The 19,264-nt window shown below is 53.3% G+C and overlaps 1 protein-coding gene across 1 annotated transcript; it reads left to right on the forward strand.

Moving 5' to 3' along the window:
- The first annotated feature begins 3,257 nt into the window (after window positions 1-3,257).
- On the forward strand, window positions 3,258-16,570 carry ANKK1 (ankyrin repeat and kinase domain containing 1). Its single transcript, XM_024754249.1, has 8 exons — window positions 3,258-3,483; window positions 9,237-9,531; window positions 10,944-11,095; window positions 11,346-11,395; window positions 12,019-12,174; window positions 12,856-12,974; window positions 13,608-13,644; window positions 14,557-16,570. Exons 1-8 carry the CDS (start codon window positions 3,302-3,304, stop codon window positions 15,768-15,770), a joined length of 2,205 nt encoding a protein of 734 aa, XP_024610017.1. The 5' UTR covers window positions 3,258-3,301; the 3' UTR covers window positions 15,771-16,570.
- Window positions 16,571-19,264: the final 2,694 nt, after the last annotated feature.

Below are 19,264 nucleotides of genomic sequence, written 5' to 3' on the forward strand. Positions count from 1 at the left end.
GTATGCAAAGAGCTTGTCATTCTGGTCTGGGGAAAGGCTCATACTGGATTTCAGCATCTTTCAAAGTATTGCAGAGCTGCACTGCCAACTCGCTGGTCTGGGGGTGGCAGGCCCTCCCCCAGAACAATCAGACACCAAAATTCATTTAATAATTCTGAGTCCAGAAAATTTTCATCCCTGATCTGCCAAAGTAAAATATATTGATAGAGTCAACAGGAAGGACTCGGAGCATCTTGGAGCAAAATTCCTATGGTTAGAACATGTTTCTTGCTCTTTCTGGTGGGACTGGATCATGGTCAGACTACCCTAGTAGTTCATTTCCATTCATCACACCCATCCCCGTTCATGGGTGTGAGGGCAGTGAATGTGGAGCTTTCCTCTCCAGCTCTCTGCTCTCCACCCACTGGCTGTGGACTTCCTAGGCAGGCAGGACCTAGGAACTTCTGCATTCAGACCACTGGGAAAAAAAATCAGCAGTCTATAGATTGTCGTTGTTCTTTCCCAGATCCCTAAGTATCACCCTACCTATTAATGAGGGATCCAGGAACTCTTTGCCTCTGTGACTTTACATTCAGAAAGAGCCCCTCCCCTTACTTCTCTCAGAGTTTTTCCAAAGACTACTAGGCTTTTGTCCTGGCCCACTTTAGAGAGCCCAGCTACAGGTATATATCTATTTTGTAGTTATAGGTACATGCACATATCTATTTTGCCAGATTCTTCAAAAGCCTCGGAGGTGCCTGATCCCTCAGCTTGGCTGTTTCAACAGATAGGTCAACAGTAACACATGCCAGGTCCTTTGTGTCCTTCCACCCACCCTGTAAAGAAATGAAGAAGAGTTTTATTTGGGATTCTGACATCTGCCTTGAACCCTGGGTATCTCCTCCCGCAGGGATGATTCCCCAGCACTCCTGTGATGGTCTCTGCAGAGGGCCAATGGCAGCTTCTGGTTTCTTGCTCTCCCTAGAGAGCCACTTCAAGTGTAACTGGTACAAGGGGAATTTCCTTGATGGATTCAGGCCATTTGACCCTGGTATTCCCCCCAGTGGCCTAGATAGATCATGTTGAGGGTCAGAGATCAGAGTCAACCTTCCTTAGGTCCAGTGGGCCACCTTCCCAATCTCCATGCTCACCCACCCAGCAGAAGCTGAGAAGCATTGTCCTTGGTCTCCTGATCTCCTTGGCAATAATATCCTCTGTCATCTTCCAAGCTTCCCTAGGGGAGGGTCTGAGACTTGTCAGGAGTAGGCAGGGCTGCTCCAGGGGCAGTAAGTTCTGTCGGGCCCTGTCTTGCTCCAACCAAAGCAAGCCAGGGCCTCCCTCGGACATTGTCTTTGGGGGTATGTCTCCTGCTCTGGAACAGTTTCCATCGCCTCCACCCTCTTCCAGGGAGCATGACCCCCTTCCCTCCTTTTCCCCCATATCCTTTAAAGTCTCCTGTTATGCCCAACCCTTTCCACAGGGACCAAACAGACCTGGGTTTGAATCTCAACTCCCACTTACTAGTTATGTGGCCATTCACTACTTACTGTCTTCAAGCCTGGTCCCCCCATCCCTCACAAGTGGGGAGATATTAACCTCATGCTGTTGTTGTGGATTTAAACAAGATCATATCTATAAAGTTTGTACAGCAGGTAAAGGAACTACTGACCTTGGAACAAAGTTAAGGCTCAATAGTGGCACTGTCTCCGGGCCAATCTTCAGTTTTCACTCTGCCCACCAGAATTCATCCTGGGGAAGGCGGGTACCTTGTTATGGGAAGCGCAAGTGCCCCAACTCCCACAAGGGGTCCCTGCTCACCTATCATGGCCATGCTGCTCCCCAGGAGTCTGGTAGGAGTCAGGATATAGGGCTCTACAGGTTAGGGCCAAAGGCAAGGCATGTCCTCCTCTGGTAGGCAGGCTCCTCAAACTTGAGGATGGTCACCTGGGGGTTCCCTGTGGACTTTGGCTCACCCGCCCAGCTGCAGGTGAGAAGTGACCTACCCTCCACTGCTCTGTGACAGTTCCTTTAGCAGCACCTGCCCTGGAATGGCCCTGGGAAAGCCACCTGTTCAAGCACTTATAATTTTCTCTGTTCTGGGGGTCTCTCAGGTGAGAGGGCAAGTCCATGGACCCAAAACCCAGAAACACCCCGCGCCCTGCCCAAGTTCAGCACCAGGAAGCTTTCCAGTATCCTCACTTGTATCCCCAGACAAGGACCAAGGGACCTCCCACAGTGGATGCCAGGAAAGAGGAAGGAAGTAGGGAGTTCGGAGAAAGGAAGGGGAGGCCACCCAGATGTGCTTCCGCAGGACACCTCCCTTCCCTCTGCCACTAGCTAACTTTACCCACCAGGACAGCTTCACATCTGTCCAGAAGCCACGTTTGCCTCTGCGGGTGCATCTTCTCCCCTCCTGCCCCAAGTCTCCGCACTGAGCCCTTGACCAGATTCCTCCACAGCCCCACCCTGCTCTGTGTTCGTCTCCTCCCAGGCTGCCCCAGTCATGCTCCAGCTGCTCCCTGAGCCTCATCTCTGGCCCCTGGCAACAAGCCACCCCAGTAACTGGGCTGAGGAGTTCACCTCCCCCATGGTCAACCCCAGACCCAGCACTCATCCCTCTCAGGTTGGGGCCAAAAGCAGTGCCAAGAAGGGGAGCTCCCGCCTCTCACCCCATGGGTCCTGCTGACTCCTCCTTGGTGACCTTTTGCATGCAGAGACTGACTGGCAAAGAAACAAACAAAAAGCCATCAACAACAAAAGAAGCGTTAAGTCAGCCAAGCCAACTGATTCAGACCAGAAAATCCGCATTACAACGTTTTACTCCAGACTTGCTATGGAGGCCTGGGTTCCAGGGCCCTAGCTCTACAATGGAGACCCCTGGCAGAGCCCTGAACCTTTTATAAAGCCTCAGGACTAATGAATAAATGAATCTACTTCCCGGAGAGTTAGGTCCAAATCAAAGGGGGCCAACTGCTCTGGCCAGACTCCTGTTTCTAATTTCAGGGCACCTTCCACTCCCAGCACCTACCCGGGATCAAGCTGGGGGGAAAAAAATCACAGGCCGAGACTGAGGAAGGATAGTGGGGCGGGGCAGAGTCTTTTGGGGTGCTGCGCAGAGACGAACCCTCTTTCCGGTCCGCGCCCCCATCGCTGTCCGCGGCCTCAGGGCTCACGCTGGCTTTCCCCGCCCTCGCGGGGCTGAACCAGTTCCTCCCCGCTCGCAACCCCACCCTCCTGGAACCTGCCTCGCAAGAAGCGGAGGGTGCAGCCCGGCCTGCCGGGAGCGCGCGGGGCTTGGAGGGCCCGGGCCGTGACGACCCCCATGGCCGCGGGCGTGGAGCAGCGGCTGGGCGGCCTCCCCGTCTTCACCCGCGACGACTTCGAGGGCACCTGGCGCCCAGTGGCGAGCGGCGGCTTCAGCCAGGTGTTCCAGGCGCGGCACAAGCGCTGGCGGACCGAGTACGCCATCAAGTGCTCCCGCTGCCTCCAGCCTGACACCATCAGGTACCCGCCTGCCTCCCCCGCTCCTTTTGCGGAGGGAAACCCGAGGCGCGGGGAGCTCCCGAGGGAGGGGCGGCCGGGTTGAGGCTGAGGGTTGTCCTCTCCACTTTTCTAAACTCTGTCCTGGGCCCTGAGCTCCCCAGGTACAGCCCTGTCTGTTTACGGCTCTGAAATAAACTTGGCTCTGTTTGTGGAATCAAACCTTTGTGTGAAATCCACAGAGGTCAAAGGTGAGCAGGAACTGCCCTCCAAATACGCCTTTGTTCCATTCAACCTCCCAAACTGGTCGCGCCTCCTTCTTTCCAGCCTCACCTTCCTTTCAGGTGTCGGCTTGGTGATGACTGCTCTGGATGACCCTCTGCCACCCTCCTACCCACCCCCTAACTCGCAGCGCGGGCAGGGCTGGGCTTGCTCAGAGCCTGTGGCACTTGGCTCAGTGATGCTCAGTGACCTGGGGGGAATCACAGGTTCCACACCAGGGGCAACTCCTGTCTGGTGTGGTCCCAGCCCAGCCCGTGCAGGCTGATGGGGGCTTGCAGGGGGTGGTGGTGGAGGCTGCCCAGCCTGCTGGCCTGAGAGCCTGTCCAGGCCTCACACCGGCACTGCCAGCAGGTCAATCCTGGAATGCTTCTGTCTCCGTCCTTGTTTTTGTCTCTGGCTTCTCCCAGGTCCCATTATACGTACTATGACCACTCCCTGGCAGGCCTCCTTTTCCCTCTTGCTACCTCTTTCCCATTGCTTCAACCCATCTTTGCTGGTACTGGCTGTGCCCTCGCCCCTCGTGCAGCCATGGAGACTCTGGGATGTGAAGTCTGAGATGATAACCATGTCCTCCTCCCAAGCCTCCTGGGACATCACCTAGAGCGCCTTGGGGGTGCAGGGAGCAACTCCTCTTGGCATCTTTTCTGGTCATTCTCTGTGGTCACTATGCAAGCTCCCAAGACACAGCCTCCGGTCCCACACACCCAAGTCCCTTCTCTCACTCCCAGACCCCCACCTGCTTAATGAATAAGGGCAAAGTGAGATAGCCCCAGACTCACCCACCTTCCTCCCTCAGCATCCTGGCTTGGGAGTAGAGTCAGGTTATTCTAGGATCTATTCAAATCATTTACAGCCTTTGAAGCATTGACAAGACTACTCATGAGACATTGACAGTAGCTCCCATCTCAATTCCCTTCCCAATTCCAGGAATCCTTGGGTGGAAAGGACTAAGGGATTTACGGTAGCCAATGCCTGCCACATGTGGAGTGCTATACGAGGAGTTTCATGAGTATGACTTCACTGAATCCTCCTTCCATCATCTCGTTCATTTGTCCTCCTGATGAATGTTTATTGCTCACTTGCTATGTGCCAGGCTCTGTGCTGGACCCTGAGCTATAATGATGAATGCCACAGATATAGCCCTCTAAATATTCTCCAGGAGCTTGCAGATAGGGGAGAAAAGACATTAATCAGATAACCCCACGTGTAAATGTAAGTGTGCTGCTGTGAGAGGTGTAAGAGAGGAGAGAGTTGTGGTTCCATGAAGGCTTATTATTGGAGTTTGAGATCAGAAAAGGCTTCTCTGAGGAAGATACACTTGAGCTGAAATATGAGTCTGAGTTAAGTGGGTGAAGAGAGGAAAGCTTTCCATGTTGAGTTTGAGGTGCCTTTAAACAACCAAGAAGAATTGTCAAGTAGACTTCAGAGTAAAGCTGTGAGCTAACAGTATTAAAATTTGTGAATCATTTGTTATAGGTGTATTTGAAGCTAGGACGTAGATGACGTTCACTCATTCTAAGCATTAAGTGAACGAAACAAAGTCTCTGCCCTGGTGGATTTTATAATCTAATGAAGGGAGACAGAAAACAAACAAACAAACAAATATTTTTATCTATATCCCTTACAAACCACCTGACATTTTCTTTGATTAAAATACCTAAGGAGAGTTGAGTAGACTGATCTTCCAAAAAATTTTTTTGATCTTCCAATAAATAGTAATTTGTGGGCTTTTTTGCCCGAAATGTTAAGATGCTATTTACCAAGCTTCTTTGTTGTACAGAAAGGAAAAATGCTGTTACAATCTCAGTGTAAGTGGTAGCCACACATGGTTGACTTACCAATCGCAGCTCTCCACCCTACCGCAAGGGTCTTACACGAAACTCTGACAATGCTTATAATTTTGTCGTCGCCTATAAATTTGTTATAATGCTTGGTGGTAGATTTCCGAGAGGGACTAAATGGGTGGAGGCAGAATGTCACAGGAACTCTTCTTTGGTTCTTTGCGTGGGTGGGTGTCCTAGGGTTTGTATCACAGCTACCTTAAAAGAAAAGCTACCAACTCCATTTGAGCAGTCCAGCCAATACGGAACTCAAGGACAAATAAAGCAAGGTAGGGTTTTGTGCAGGTTGTTTGGAGTCTTTCCTTCAGCTTTCCTAGTTTCTTCCTCCCCTTCCTCCTCCTCATTTTCTTCATCTTATCACCTTCTCCGTCACATCCAAATTCTCCCCTCCCTTCACTTCATCCCCTTCCCCTTCTGCATCTTCCTGTTCACCATCAGACTCTCCCTTCTCACTGTTTTTCTCCTCTTCCTGTGGGCATCTTCTCCTCCTTCATTCTCTTCTGGGGGGATAAGGATTGATGGAGCAGGGTTGCTATTTTCTATAGGCTTGAAATCCTTCCTAATTAAGCATTATTTGAGAATAAAGATTTGAAGCAAAGACAGAGCAAACCACGTGGCTCTCTCAGGCTCTTAGTGTTCTAGGCAGAGGGACGAGCAAATGCAAAAGGTCCTGAGGAGGGAACAAGCTTGACATGGTGGGGCAGGTCATAGAGGGCTTTGTAGGCCATTGTATGGTGGAGGGGAAGAGAGAGAAGCAAAGGCACCAGTTAGGAGGCTTGGGCCAAGATGCCAATGGAGAGAGGTAGTCACCAGTGGTCAGATTCTTGCTATATTTTGAAGGTAGAGCTGACGGAATGTGCTGAGGGGCAGCTTGTGGGAAGGAGAGGAAGAGAGGAGTCCAGGATAAGCAAGATCTTTGAGGGCTAGAGGGATGGAGGCCCCCTTCACTGAGATGGAGAAGGCTGAGGGGGGAGCGGGTTTGAGGGGAGAATCAAGAGTTCAGCTTTAGACACGTAAAGTGTCGAATACCCAGTTGGAGATGCTGAGGTCGCCTAGAGACAGAGTACGGAATAAGAAGAGGGCCTGGGACTGGGCCTAATGATCAGGTCACACAATAGGAGCCCGCAAAGTAGGCCCTGACCCTACACTGAGAACGAGAAAATTTCTTGTAGGCTCCAGCAACATGGAGGTCATCGGTGACTAGCAACAGCCTGTCAGTGAGGTATTAAGACCAGAAACCAGATGAAAGGGGATGGGGGAGATGGAGAAAAGAGAAAGACAACAGGTGTAGCAAACACTTTCAAGAAGTCGGGGTGTCCAGGGGAGTCGCGCAAGTTACTGTTGTTCCCATTTTACAGTTAGGAAACTGTGGCCCAGAGAGTTTGCTTGTTCAAGGTCATACACAGAATAAGGTGAAATTGGGATTTGAAAGCAGGGCAACGCGATCCCAGATCCCTTGCTTTTTCCACTTCATGACAGGTGTCTTCTCAGTTCTTGTGACTTCAAAAGTACAAGAGGAGACAGATAAAAGAAAAAATATTGCAGAGGTTTGAGGGGGAGAGTCCTTGAACAGTAGGGCAGTAAAGACAAGAACAGCAGAAACCAGGACTAGCCAACCTGTCCAGATGCGAGGGAGAGCAGGTGCTTTTCCCTGGAGCAGAGGAGTCTCTGGCTGGCTTCCCAGGGAGGCCCTGTGAGCACATTTCCAGCAGCCTCTGACTGCAGTGCCAGTGCAGCTTTGCAAATACTCTGCTTTTTAAAGATGTCATTTCTCCTTAATCTTCATCCCCGCAATCCCAGAACAATTTATAACAATTTGCATATTTGCTGTTTTGTGGCACGTACAGTGAAAAGAGTGAAAAGTTTGCAGATGCTTATTTTGTAAGGCTTTCCTTTGAGTATTGACTTCTGTTCAGTTCAACAAAGATGCCTTGTGCTGTATGTGGCCATGTGCTGTGGGGAGTACCAAGATGAAAACTTATACTTCATCTCCAAAATGGAATCCCGTGCAGCCATGACCGAGCTTGCTTTGAGAGAATAACGATGCAGGAAGTGCTCCGCTACACCAACAGGGAAAAGCAGATCACGGAACAGCCCACACTATGTGATGGCAAGAGGGAGTGGAGGAGAAAGGAGTGACAGGAAGGGAGAAAAGGAGAGAGGTTCCTTGAAATGTATTGTAAAAGGATATGCTAAATTGTTAACAGAGGCCAACTCTAGAGGGTTGGGTTACTGATGATTTAATTATTATTACTATTTTTATTATTTTTTTTTGGCTGTGCCATGAGGCTTGCAGGATCTTAGTTCCCCGACTAGGGATTGAACCCAGGCCCCACAGTGAAAGCACTGAGTCCTAACCACTGGACCGCCAGGGAATTCCCTAATTTTCTTTTCTATTCCCTAGATGTTCTACAAGGTATATATATTACTTTCACCATCAAAAAGTCAATAAATGATATATTTTTTCAATTTTTTTTCAATATTTTTTATTGAGATATAGTTGATGTACAATGTTGTGTTAATTTCTGCTGTACAGCAAAGTGATTCAGTTATACGTATATATGTATACATATATATATACATTATTTTTTTAATATTCTTTTCCATTACGGTTTCTCATAGGATATTGAATATAGTTCTCTGTGCTATACAGTAGGATCTTGTTGTTTATCTGTTCTCTATATAAAAGCTTACATCTGCTAACCCCATCTCCCACTCCATCCCTCCCCCAACTCCCTGCCCCTTGGCAATCGCCAGTCTGTTCTCTGTGTCCTTGATTCTGTTTCATAGATAGGTTCATTTGTGTCATATTTTAGATTCCACATATAAATGATATCATGTGGTACTTGTCTTTCTCTTTCTGACTTACTTCATTTAGTATGATAATCTCTAGTGGTATCCATGTTGCTACACATGTGGCATTATTTCATTTTTTATGGCTGAGTAATATTCCATTGCATATATGTTCCATATCTTCTTTATCCACTCATCTGTCGATGGGCATTTAGGTTGCTTCCATGTCTTGGCTATTGTGAATAGTGCTGCTATGAACATAGGGGTACATGTATCTTTTTGAGTTACAGTTTTGTCTGGATATCTGCCGAGGAGTGGGATCGCTGGATCACACGGTAGCTCTATTTTTAGTTTTCTGTTTTCCATAGTGGCTGCACCAAATTACATTCCCACCAAAAGTGTAGGAGCGTTCCCTTTCTTCCACATCCTCTCCAGGATTTGTTATTTGTAGACTTTTTAATGATGGCCATTCTGACCGGTGTGAGGTGATACCTCAATAAATCATATTTTAAAAGAGAAGCAGGAGGATCCATGGGCTTGCGATCTCCTAGGGGAGGTAGACATATAGAAGTGGCCAGAATAAATGGCAGGCTTTTTGCGGCCGCCTCTGTAGAATGGGCTGGCTCCTAAATCTGCAGACCCCTTTACTTCCTGTCTTGTTGCTGGAGCCATCTGGACCCTAATCTGTGCATCCACTGGACATCCTCTCGTGTCTCTCTTTCCCCCTCCATTACCTTGCAAGCTCCCAAGGCATCTCTGGGTCTGCACAGCCTGGCATCAAGTCTAGTTTGTGTGTCCTGCTAGTTGCTCTTGTAATTAAAGGGTCAGCTCCTTCCGTCTCTCGCTCCTGCCCCTCCGTAGCTCTGATGTGAATTGCCTCATTGAAGAAGCAACCAAGATGGAGAAGATCAAGTTTCAGTACATCGTGTCCATCTACGGGGTATGCAAGCAGCCCCTGGGTGTTGTGATGGAGTTCATGGCCAACGGCTCCCTGGAGAAGATGCTGCCCACTCACAGCCTCTGCTGGCAGCTCAAGTTCCGCATCATCCATGAGACCGGCTTGGCCATGAACTTCCTCCACAGCATTAACCCACCACTTCTCCACCTGGACCTCAAGCCAGGCAACATCCTCCTGGACAGTCACATGCATGTCAAGGTAAGGACCCTAGTGAACCCCTCTGCCGCCTTTCACTCCAGAGCCTTCTCCAGATGAACAGGATTATTTACTGCCTGACTGGCCTGTCAAGAGTTTTTGTTGTTGTTGTTAATATTTATTTATTTGGCTGCACCAGATCTTAGTTGCGGCATGTGGGATCTTCAGTTGCAACATGTGGGATCTTTAGTTGTGGCATGCAGGAGCTTTTTAGTTGCGGCATGCATGTGGGATCTAGTTCCCTGACCAGGGATCGAACCCGGGCTCCCTGCTTTGGAAGTGTGGAGTCTTAGCCACTGGACCACCAGGGAAGTCCCCTGTCAAGAGTTTTAAGCAGCTCCCTTCATGGACAAATGCCGAAGGCAGGGATCACACCTAAAACAGATAGATGCACAATGAAATTCGGTGCATGAAACTGGGTATCAGGACGTCTGCAAAACCCCTCTTTGAATGCCAGTCTTCCATTTCTGATGTGGGTAGAATAATCTCTATCCCATTCTTTGCTTCAGGTGAGAATGTGTGTAAATGAGATGTTCTTAAGAAACGTCACGATGGCCAGTTTTTCAGTTCCTAAAACACGCCCCGCTTTCATTTCTGCCCCAGGACCTTTGCACATGCTGTTTCCACTGCCAGGAACAGTGTCCCCCCACTCCCTCTTTATCCAGCAAAGGCCTACACATCTTTCAGGTCCCAGCTTAAACAGCACCTCCTCAGGGAGGTTTTCCCTGATCCACCCCCGTGGGCCCCTGTCATATACCCTCACCGTACCTCTCTTTTTATACTGCTAACCCCAATTGTAAGTATATAGTCATTTCTGAAACTATTTCATTAGCGACTGTACCCCCTATTTGAATAAGCACTTAGGAGAGTAATGGGTGCGAGGGTTTCATCATTCTTATCTGCTCCCCGATCCTCAGTATCCAGCCTAGTTGGCACTCAGTGAATTGTCAATTCATTGATGTATGAATGAATCAATGGATGGAAGCAAAGTCAGAGATAAATATACATGGTGTCAATGCTTCAGGGCCCGTGAAAGTGGGATGAACAGAAGCTCACCAAAGACGCCACTTTATCCACAGTCCCTTTGGGTAATGGCCACACCTTGCAAGTACTTACCATGTGCCAGGCACTGTTCTAAGTGCCTTTTGTATATTTCCGTACTTAATGCTCATGATAGCGCTGTGAGTTAAGTACTTACCTTGTTTCCCTTTTATAGATGAGGAAACGGAGGTTCTGAGAAAATAAGTAACTTGTTCAAGGTCATCCTGGGGTACATGGCAGTGCTGGGAGAGAGCTTATGGTCTCAGCGGCTACACTACACTGGCAGTGAAGACAGTGGGAGGGATGAGAAACTCAGGCAGTTTTCTAGAGGCAAGACTGTATTTCCCCCCATCCCCATCCGGGCTTCCTCCCAGGTTTCAGACTTCGGCCTGTCCAAGTGGATGGAACAGTCGTCCCGGATGCAGTACGTCAAGAGGTCAGCTCTGCAGGGCACCCTCAGCTACATCCCCCCTGAGATGTTCCTGGAGAGCAACAAGGGTCCAGGTCCCAAATACGATGTGTACAGGTGAGATGGAGGCTGGGCTCCAGGCCACATACCCAGGGCGTAGCTTGTTGTCAACGCCCTGCCTGGACCCCAAGGCCCAAAGGGCAGGGCAGGACAAGGATGAGGTCTGGCCCCTCCCTGCCCACGTGGGAGGAGGAGGGATGCGGGGGGATTCTGGCTGGAGAGGCCTTGCCTAGGTTTGTGTGGTCCATGGGGCCCCCCCTGCTGGGTATCCGAGAACCACTCAGGGGGCACTTTCCCCCATCTGCAGCTTCGGGATTGTCATCTGGGAGATCCTCACTCAGAAGAAACCGTATTCAGGTAGCACGCGACAGTGGCACCGTCAGATGGGGTCCTGGAAGGGGCTGGGAGGCTGGGGGTTCGTGGGGGCAGGGGCAGGCGGCAGGTTTTTCTTGGGGACCGTATTGCTCTTTAAAGGTTCCCGTCCTCTCACCCTCCTTCCTTCCTCCCCCTGCTTTCTAGAGCTCACATGACGGTGAAAGAAAGGGCAACCCTTAGCCCAGGCCATACTCTCTGCCTCTAGTTCCTTTGCTTCAAAGTGTTCTTTCCTGTTTCTCTCACCCCCAACCCTGCCACCCAGGTGTCAGGCAAATAGATTGTCAGGGAATTTGGATAATCCAGCAAAGTTCGAAATCAGAGCCTGTAACTAGGCCTGCTGGTCAGTCCTGCCATCTTTGGACAGCAAAAGCCCACAGTGAGGGGCCATGGCCGGTCTCGGCCTGGGAGGGGTTGGAGCTGGACCAGAGACCCAGCTGCTCAAATCTGAGCCTCAGGTCAGCCTGCAATCTAGTTATTAACTTACTGTGCATTTATGGGGCCCCTGCTGTGTGCACCACCCTGTCGGGATCCTCAGAGCCCCCATCCCCTGCCCAGCCCCTCTGGCCCTGCCTCAGTACCCGCATAGCCTGGGCCCCCTCTCACAGGCTTCAACGTGATGACCATTATGGTGCGAGTGGCCGCAGGCCTGCGGCCCTCCCTGCAGCCTGTCTCTGATGAGTGGCCGGCGGAGGCCCAGCATATGGTGGACCTGATGAGGCGCTGTTGGGACCAGGACCCCAAGAAGAGGCCCTGCTTTCCAGGTTCTCATCAGCCTGATATACACCGGGATGAGGGAGATGGGTGGGGCTGGGGGGGCCCACGGGCCAGGAGCGGTGGTTGAAGCCCCGGGCCACTCCTGAGAGCTCTGCAAGGAGGGCCCTGCGTGGCACTAGGGCAGACTCTGTACCACAGTGCGGTGTTGGCAGGGGGTGGGAGGGTAAGGGCCAGTCCCAGCTGAGGACTGCGGTCTGGTCTCTTTGGGTTAACGTGTAACCTTATGGGAGGTAGAATAGAAAACCTTCATTGCGGGAAGGCATCTGGGCCCGGCTCTGAGGCTCCAGTTAGCCTGCGTCCTCTCAGGCTGCAGTGTCCTTATGGGTAAAATGTTCCCAGACCGTGAGATCACAGGCGTGATGGATCTTGCGGTCACCCACTCCTTTAGGAACTATGCAAATGCGTGCCCGTGTGTAAGCGTGAGCATCTTATCTTAGCAATGCTTTATGGAACAGGTCTGACCCTCCAAAAGGGCCAGGGACTTGCCAAATGTGGCCCCACTGAGCCAAGGCAGGACCCTAGCTTGCCGGCCTTCTGGTGCGCATGTGTGGATGCCCCTGAGCCCAGGGATGGGTTTTGGGAGGGGGGACATGGGACATATTAGGGTATTTAAAATGGGGAAGAACTGCAGCCCAGCCTGTCACTTTCTTTTGCTTTTTTTGGAGCAGACATCACAGTGGAGACAGACACGCTGCTGTCCCTGCTCCAGAGTCCTGTGGCTGACCCAGAGAGTGAGGCCCTGGCCAGGAAGGTGTCCCGCACAGCATGTCTGCGCCGGCCCCGGGAGGTGAGTGTGGGGCGGGCCTGGTCTCCAGCAGGCGCTGAGGATGTGCGCACAGGTCCCTCCTCATGAGGCTGCCTGGCTGAGGGGCAGGTGGGGACCGGAGCCAGTGCACGCTCTGCTCGCCAAGCCGGGCAGCCACTCGGGGACACCTTTTCTTAAGTTGCTCAAAGATGCTCTAAGGGCTGGTGGTAGCCGTGGCTCAGAGCCTCTGAGAAGGACGTGCCATCCCTCACATGCGTGACATTAAACAGAGCCTGTCCTGCAGAGGGAGACCTTGGCTCTCCCAGGCTCTCACACCCTATGGGTCAGTGTCATCCTGGCTCTGCTGTCCTTTCCCTGACCTGGGAACCAGCTGTGGGCTTCCATGGGGCTCCTGGCTGAACCCACAGGGCCGCCCTGCCTTCCCTGTGGCCCAAGGGGAAGTCAAGGCCCTGGGCCACCTCTTTCTGGCAGGGCCTCCTCTGCTCGGGGATTTCCCCTAGACACAGCTGGTGGCAGGGATGAGAGAGGAGGGGGTCTCCTAGGACAGGGTGGAATGTGAGTCCTGACAGGTGAAGGGAGGAGTGGAGGCCGGCATAGGCCAGGACTGCCCTGATCCTCTGATCCGCCCCCTGTCTTCTGGTTCTCCCTCCCCAGGTCAGTGAGGAGATCAGCCAGGAGCTAACAGACAGCGGTGAGTCCAGAGTGCGCAGCTGGAACCAGAGAACCCACAGCGGAGGAGAAAGTGAACTCAAACCATATCCTGTCCCCATCCTCCCTGGCCCCTCTTCCCTCCCAGGCCTGTCACAAATCAGGAATCCGGGTTCCCTTTCCTGGCACCCGGCCCTGTGCTCCAGGAATGCACATGCCCCCGGGGGCCTGGCTCTGCTTCCCCTTCAAGTCTGTGTCCTTTTGAGGCCGGACTCCTCCCTTCCTGGCCGGGGAGGAGCACTGGTTTTCAACTCCGGTTGCGTATTAGAATTACTTGGGGAATGAAAAAGTATAGGATGCCTGAGCCACCTTAGAATAATTTAATCAGAATCTCTGGGGGTTTGGGCTGAGCAGTGATTTTCATTTGTTTGTTTTTTTTGTTTTGGAAATTGTTGCTTTTAATTCTAATACACCACTGGGTAGAGCAGGAGGAAGTGGGTCCTTAATGGCTCAGGAGGAGTTCAGATCTCGGAGCTCAGCTGCAAATTTATCTCCAATTTGCATTTATTTACTTTGTGCCAAGCACTGCTGGGGGAGTTCTTACCTACATGATATGATTTGTCCTCCCAGTGGTAGCATGAGGTTAGGCATTGTTCGTGTCCCCTTACGGATCAGGAGCTGCAAACTCAAAAGAGGCAGAGAACACGTGATGCCAAGAGGTAGAGTCAGGATTTGCACCCCGGCCTCTTTCTGCCTCATCCTTACGGGAAGAGCTGCCAGAGTCAGTTCTCTAGGGCAGTGGAGCCTGCATAGAGATCCGGGATGCTGGGAAAGACGTTGCCCTCACTCCTATGTCTTTGTTCCTGGCTGGTACTTCCAGGAGGCAGGGGGATGGCCGAGATGACCTCTGGACAGGTTAGAGGTCCTCTTCTCAATCTCACCTTCCTCCCAGCAGACTCAGGAGACTACTTGAAGCGGGTCCTGACTCTCTCAGACAGCGAGAGCCTGGTCCTGAGCCATGAGCAGCTGCGCATCCGTGAGAACAAGGTCACTGCCCTCCACCTCCTGGTGGCTCAGGGCCGCCTGGAGCGGGTGAGGCTTCTGCTGGCCCAGGAGGTTGACGTGGACTGCCAGACGGCCTGCGGCTACACTCCCCTCCTCGTCGCCACCCAGGACCAGCACCCTGACCTCTGTGCCCTGCTCCTGAAGCATGGTGCCGACGCCAACCTGGTGGACGAGGACGGCTGGGCCCCCTTGCACTTCGCAGCCCAGAATGGGGACGACCGCACCGCCCGCCTCCTCCTGGACCACGGGGCCCGTGTGGATGCCCAGGAGCACGGGGGGTGGACCCCGCTCCACCTGGCTGTACAGAACAACTTTGAGAATGTGGCACGGCTTCTGGTCTCCCGTCAGGCTGACCCCAACCTGCAGGAGGCTGAGGGCAAGACCCCTCTCCACGTGGCCGCCTACTTTGGCCATGTCAGCCTGGTCAAACTGCTAACAGGCCAGGGGGCCGAGTTGGATGCTCGGCAGAGAAACCTGAGGACAGCGCTGCACCTGGCGGTGGAGCGAGGCAAAGTGAGGGCCATCCAACACCTATTAAAGAGTGGGGCGGCCGCTGATGCCCTTGACCAGAGAGGCTACAGCCCACTGCACATCGCCACTGCCAGGGGCAAGCACCTCGTTGGCAAGATGCTGCTCAGGTACGGCGCCAGCCTCGAGCTGCCGACCCACCAGGGCTGGACGCCCCTGCATCTAGCAGCCTACAAGGGCCACCTGGAGATCATCCACCTGCTGGCTGAGAGCCACGCAGACGTGGGGGCTCCCGGAGGCATGAACTGGACCCCCCTGCACCTGGCTGCCTGTCATGGGGCAGAGGTGGTGGTGTCCGCGCTGCTGCAGTGGGGGGCTGACCCCAATGCTCCCGAGCAGTCAGGCTGGACGCCCCTCCACCTGGCAGTCCAGAGGGGGGCCTTCTTGAGCGTCATCAACCTCCTGGAGCACCATGCGGACGTCCACGCCCGCAACAAGGTGGGCTGGACGCCTGCCCACCTGGCCGCCCTCAAGGGCAACATGGCCATCCTCAGAGTGCTGGTCAAGGCCGGTGCCCAGCTAGACACTCAGGACGGGGTGGGCTGCACACCCCTGCAGCTGGCCCTCTGGAGCTAAAAGCAGGGCATTGTCGCCTTCCTCGAGGGCAAGGAGCCCTCACTGGCCATTCTGGCCGGGGCTGAGCCTGGAGCCCAGATGGAAGTTTAGACAACCTGCAGCCTCCTTACCTGTAAGGAAGAGAGGTTGGTGCAAGTGACGCTGGGCTTCTGGCAGGGCCCCTTCCCTGTCCTTGCCAGCTGCCCCTTAGACCTTGAGAGGAGACGGGAACCTGGTCCCCTGGGTGGTGGAGGGATAGGGAGAGGAACACTGAGCTTGTAGCTGGGGAAGAGGCCCCCGGCTCAGAGATCTCCTTTCAGCCCTTCCTCCATGTGTGTCTCTAGCCAACTCTCAGCCTCTTCCTCCTGTACCTGGACTCAAGCCCCCAAAGTGAGTTCCCTCTTTATTCCCAAGGTTCCTGCCACCTTTAATCACTTGCCCCTGAGTCCACAGGGGCTCTTGCATCCTAGAACTCTCTCTGAAGAAGGAGGGAGGCACAGAGGAGAGGGAAGTGTTCCCTCCCAGCTCACGTCTGTGCGACTTGGCCCCTTTCTTCGGGCGTGGTCAGGACGACCAGACACCCGTGCTTTGTGCAAGGGCAGGGGCTGAAAGTTCGGAGGAGTTTTCCACTTCCAGTTGAAAGCCCCAGCCAAGAGCCTGCTGCTGCACCGACCACCTTCCTGGTGGCTCTGGTCCCAGGGCCCAGGTCTGCCGTACAATCTCTTGCGGGGAAGGAAGGGTCTGCCCCAACCGCCCACGAGTGATCCTACATGGGACGCTTGGTCCCTGGTCCCCCTGCCTCACCCTTCACCCTTTGCTGTGTTCAGTTATATGGCCTGTTTCAAATCTGACTGTCCTAAAGCTGTGGATCTGAGTCCCTGCCTTAGAGGTGGTCTGACCCGTGGCGCCGGGCTGGCTATGGGGGCTGGTCTGGCGTATGCATGTGCACGTGCGGTGCGGTGTGTATATGATCGTGTGTGAGTTCCCGCTGGGGAGGAGGCGGGGGCAGACGTGGGGAGGTGGGTGGTGGTGATGTCACCTGGAGGGGAGGTGTCTGGGCGTGGTGTGGAGCTTGCCAGGCAGGGACTTCCTCCTTGGCAGCGGCTCAGGGAGCTCTGTCCTGCCCCCATCAGTTGGCCTGGCCTGGTCTGCGAGTTGCAGGGCAGGTTGCGGCAGGCCTGGGATTGCTCAGACTAGCCTTGTGTGACCAGTCCTGGGCTCAGCGGCTGGCAGCTTCTCCTTCCTCTCTGGCTGTGCCGGGGCTGGCCCACCGTTGGGAGGGGACAGGGCGGGACTGCAGGTGGGAGCAGGGCAGGTGCCCTAGGGGTCCTCTACGTCTCCTCTCTCCCTCTTCACACTGCTGGAGCAGCCCCTCCAACTCAAGGATATCGTGTAATTGTCAGAGAAGAGGAATCTTCTGCCCCAGCCACTGGCCAGCTCCAACCCCAGCCAACCCGCAGGCTTGCCTTTGAGCGTCACCCTCATGGGCTGAGTGTGGGGCCACCAGTCACCAGCGTCACGTGGGCATGGGGTAAGAGAGGCGGAGCAGAAGACACCTGTCGCCCCACGGACATGCTGAGTGCGAGTCTGTTCTAGCAGAGCTGGTGGCAGAGGTCTCCCATCCTGTGGTCTCTGGGCTGTGGTGCCAGCCTCATGGACACTTCACCAAGCCACAGACTACATTCACCACAGAGAGTCCTGAGAGCAGCTTTGAACGGGGTTGTGCCCTAGAACAAAGGCTATAAATCAAGCCTGCACATTGGGATCTCCTGGGTGAGGTGTGGCAGGGTGGTGAGGAATGGAAGGGTTTTTAAAGTACCTGGCCCTACCCTTGACCAGTTAAACCGGAATCTCCAGGGCAGGATCCTGGTATTAGCTGGAGAGCAGCCAGGGCTGAGGACCACCACCAGGGGGCGTCCCGTGGTTTCTTGCTGGGCCCTTCTTAGCATCGCCATGAAGACAGTCACCAGACGGCAGCCTAGGTGGTGGTCTTTTCCCCTCCTGGTTGGATGAGTGGAGACTCCTGAGGGCCGGGGCAAGGCTCACTCAGAGGACTGCTTCATGCCCCTGCTCCCTGCTAGCTGCCTGGCCCATTCTCCTCTTTCTCGCTGAGACTAAGCCTCGGGCAAAACTTGTAGTTAAACGTGCCCCTGGGAGTTCTGTCTTTCTTAGAACGGCTGGGGCAGGAAAAGGAAAGGCAGAGGGCACAGCGCTGGTTGCTTCTCCTCACACCCTGAGGTCTGAGTCTAGCTCCAAGGCGAGAATTCTGCACGAGCCAGAGAAGGGGCGTGGGGCTGCATGTTCAAAGCCAGGCGAGCTCAGAACAGCCGTGCGAATGTCAGGAGTGAACCACAGAAGGCCAATGGTGTCTGGCTTATCCTGGTGGGAAGAGTTTGAGGGAAGACTTTGAAGAATGCAGTTAGAAAAGGTAAATGATTTTTTTTTTCTTGCACCTGTGGTCCTATAAATGGCAGAGGTCCCATGGAGATGCACATGGGACCATGCCTAGGATTCATTTCAACTCTGATCATCCCAGGGTCTAAGCAGAGATCCTCAGACCCCTGTTTTCTCTACTCCCTTCCTCCAAGAGATAACTGAGGTCACAATTTCAGGCCAGCTCCAGCCAACACAGCCCTATCATTGCTTTTCATCACCACCTTCTCCCTTCCCAAGCCACCCCTAGCCAGACACAGACCCTACAGACACCCACAGCATCTACCCTGAGTCCCATTTCAACAGAGCTGCCTTCTAGAGGTTTCCTAGGGATGTTTAGAATTGGATTTTAGTAAGGCCTTTGCAATTCCCAAGGAGAGGATCTCGGTTGAATTTCGAACCTGTTTAGGGGAGATGAGGGTAGACGAGGATGCGAACCCCTAATTTCCTACTGGACGTTTCCACGTGAAGATCCTATAGACCCTTAAACTCAGTGTCCCAAACTGAACCTCCCCGTCCCCTCCCAAGCCTGCTCCTGGTTCTTCTTAGCTGAGGGGACTCCTAACCCAGGAGTCTTTCCGGACCAGCACTGTCCAACAGAACTTTCTGGGAGGATGGAAACCTTCCACATCTGCCATTAACTCCATGTGCTGCTGAGCACTTCAAATGTGGCTGATGCAACTGAGGAATCCATTTTTGTTTTGTTTTGTTTTGTTTTTTTCGGTACGCGGGCCTCTCACCACTGTGGCCTCTCCCGTCGCGGAGCACAGGCTCCAGACGACGCGCAGGCTCAGCGACCACGGCTCACGGGCCCAGCCGCTCTGCGGCACGTGGGATCTTCCCGGACCGGGGCACGAACCCGTGTCCCCTGCAACGGCAGGCGGACTCTCAACCACTGCGCCACCAGGGAAGCCCAGGGACCCAATTTTTAATTTCAACAAGTTAAATTAAGCAGCTACAGGTGGCTGGCGAACAGACAGCGCAGTCTACACTCTTCCTCTCCATCTCCCCCCATCCAATCAGTCACCCAGCTGAGTGGGGTTCATCAGGAAGGGCTTTCCGGAAGCTGCAATGTTAGAGGA

Source organism: Neophocaena asiaeorientalis, unplaced genomic scaffold (assembly GCF_003031525.2).
Source record: "Neophocaena asiaeorientalis asiaeorientalis breed wild unplaced genomic scaffold, Neophocaena_asiaeorientalis_V1.1 scaffold21, whole genome shotgun sequence".
Classification (NCBI taxonomy): Eukaryota; Metazoa; Chordata; class Mammalia; order Artiodactyla; family Phocoenidae; genus Neophocaena; species Neophocaena asiaeorientalis.

Excerpts from the sequence above, each read along its gene's own strand:
- ANKK1 (XM_024754249.1), top strand. The coding sequence starts at position 3,302 with ATGGCCGCGGGCGTGGAGCAGCGGCTGGGCGGCCTCCCCGTCTTCACC. Across the intron at positions 11,096-11,345 it reads CCCAAATACGATGTGTACAG|CTTCGGGATTGTCATCTGGG; the intron begins GTGAGATGGAGG and ends CCCCATCTGCAG. Across the intron at positions 12,975-13,607 it reads GTCTGCGCCGGCCCCGGGAG|GTCAGTGAGGAGATCAGCCA; the intron begins GTGAGTGTGGGG and ends CTCCCTCCCCAG.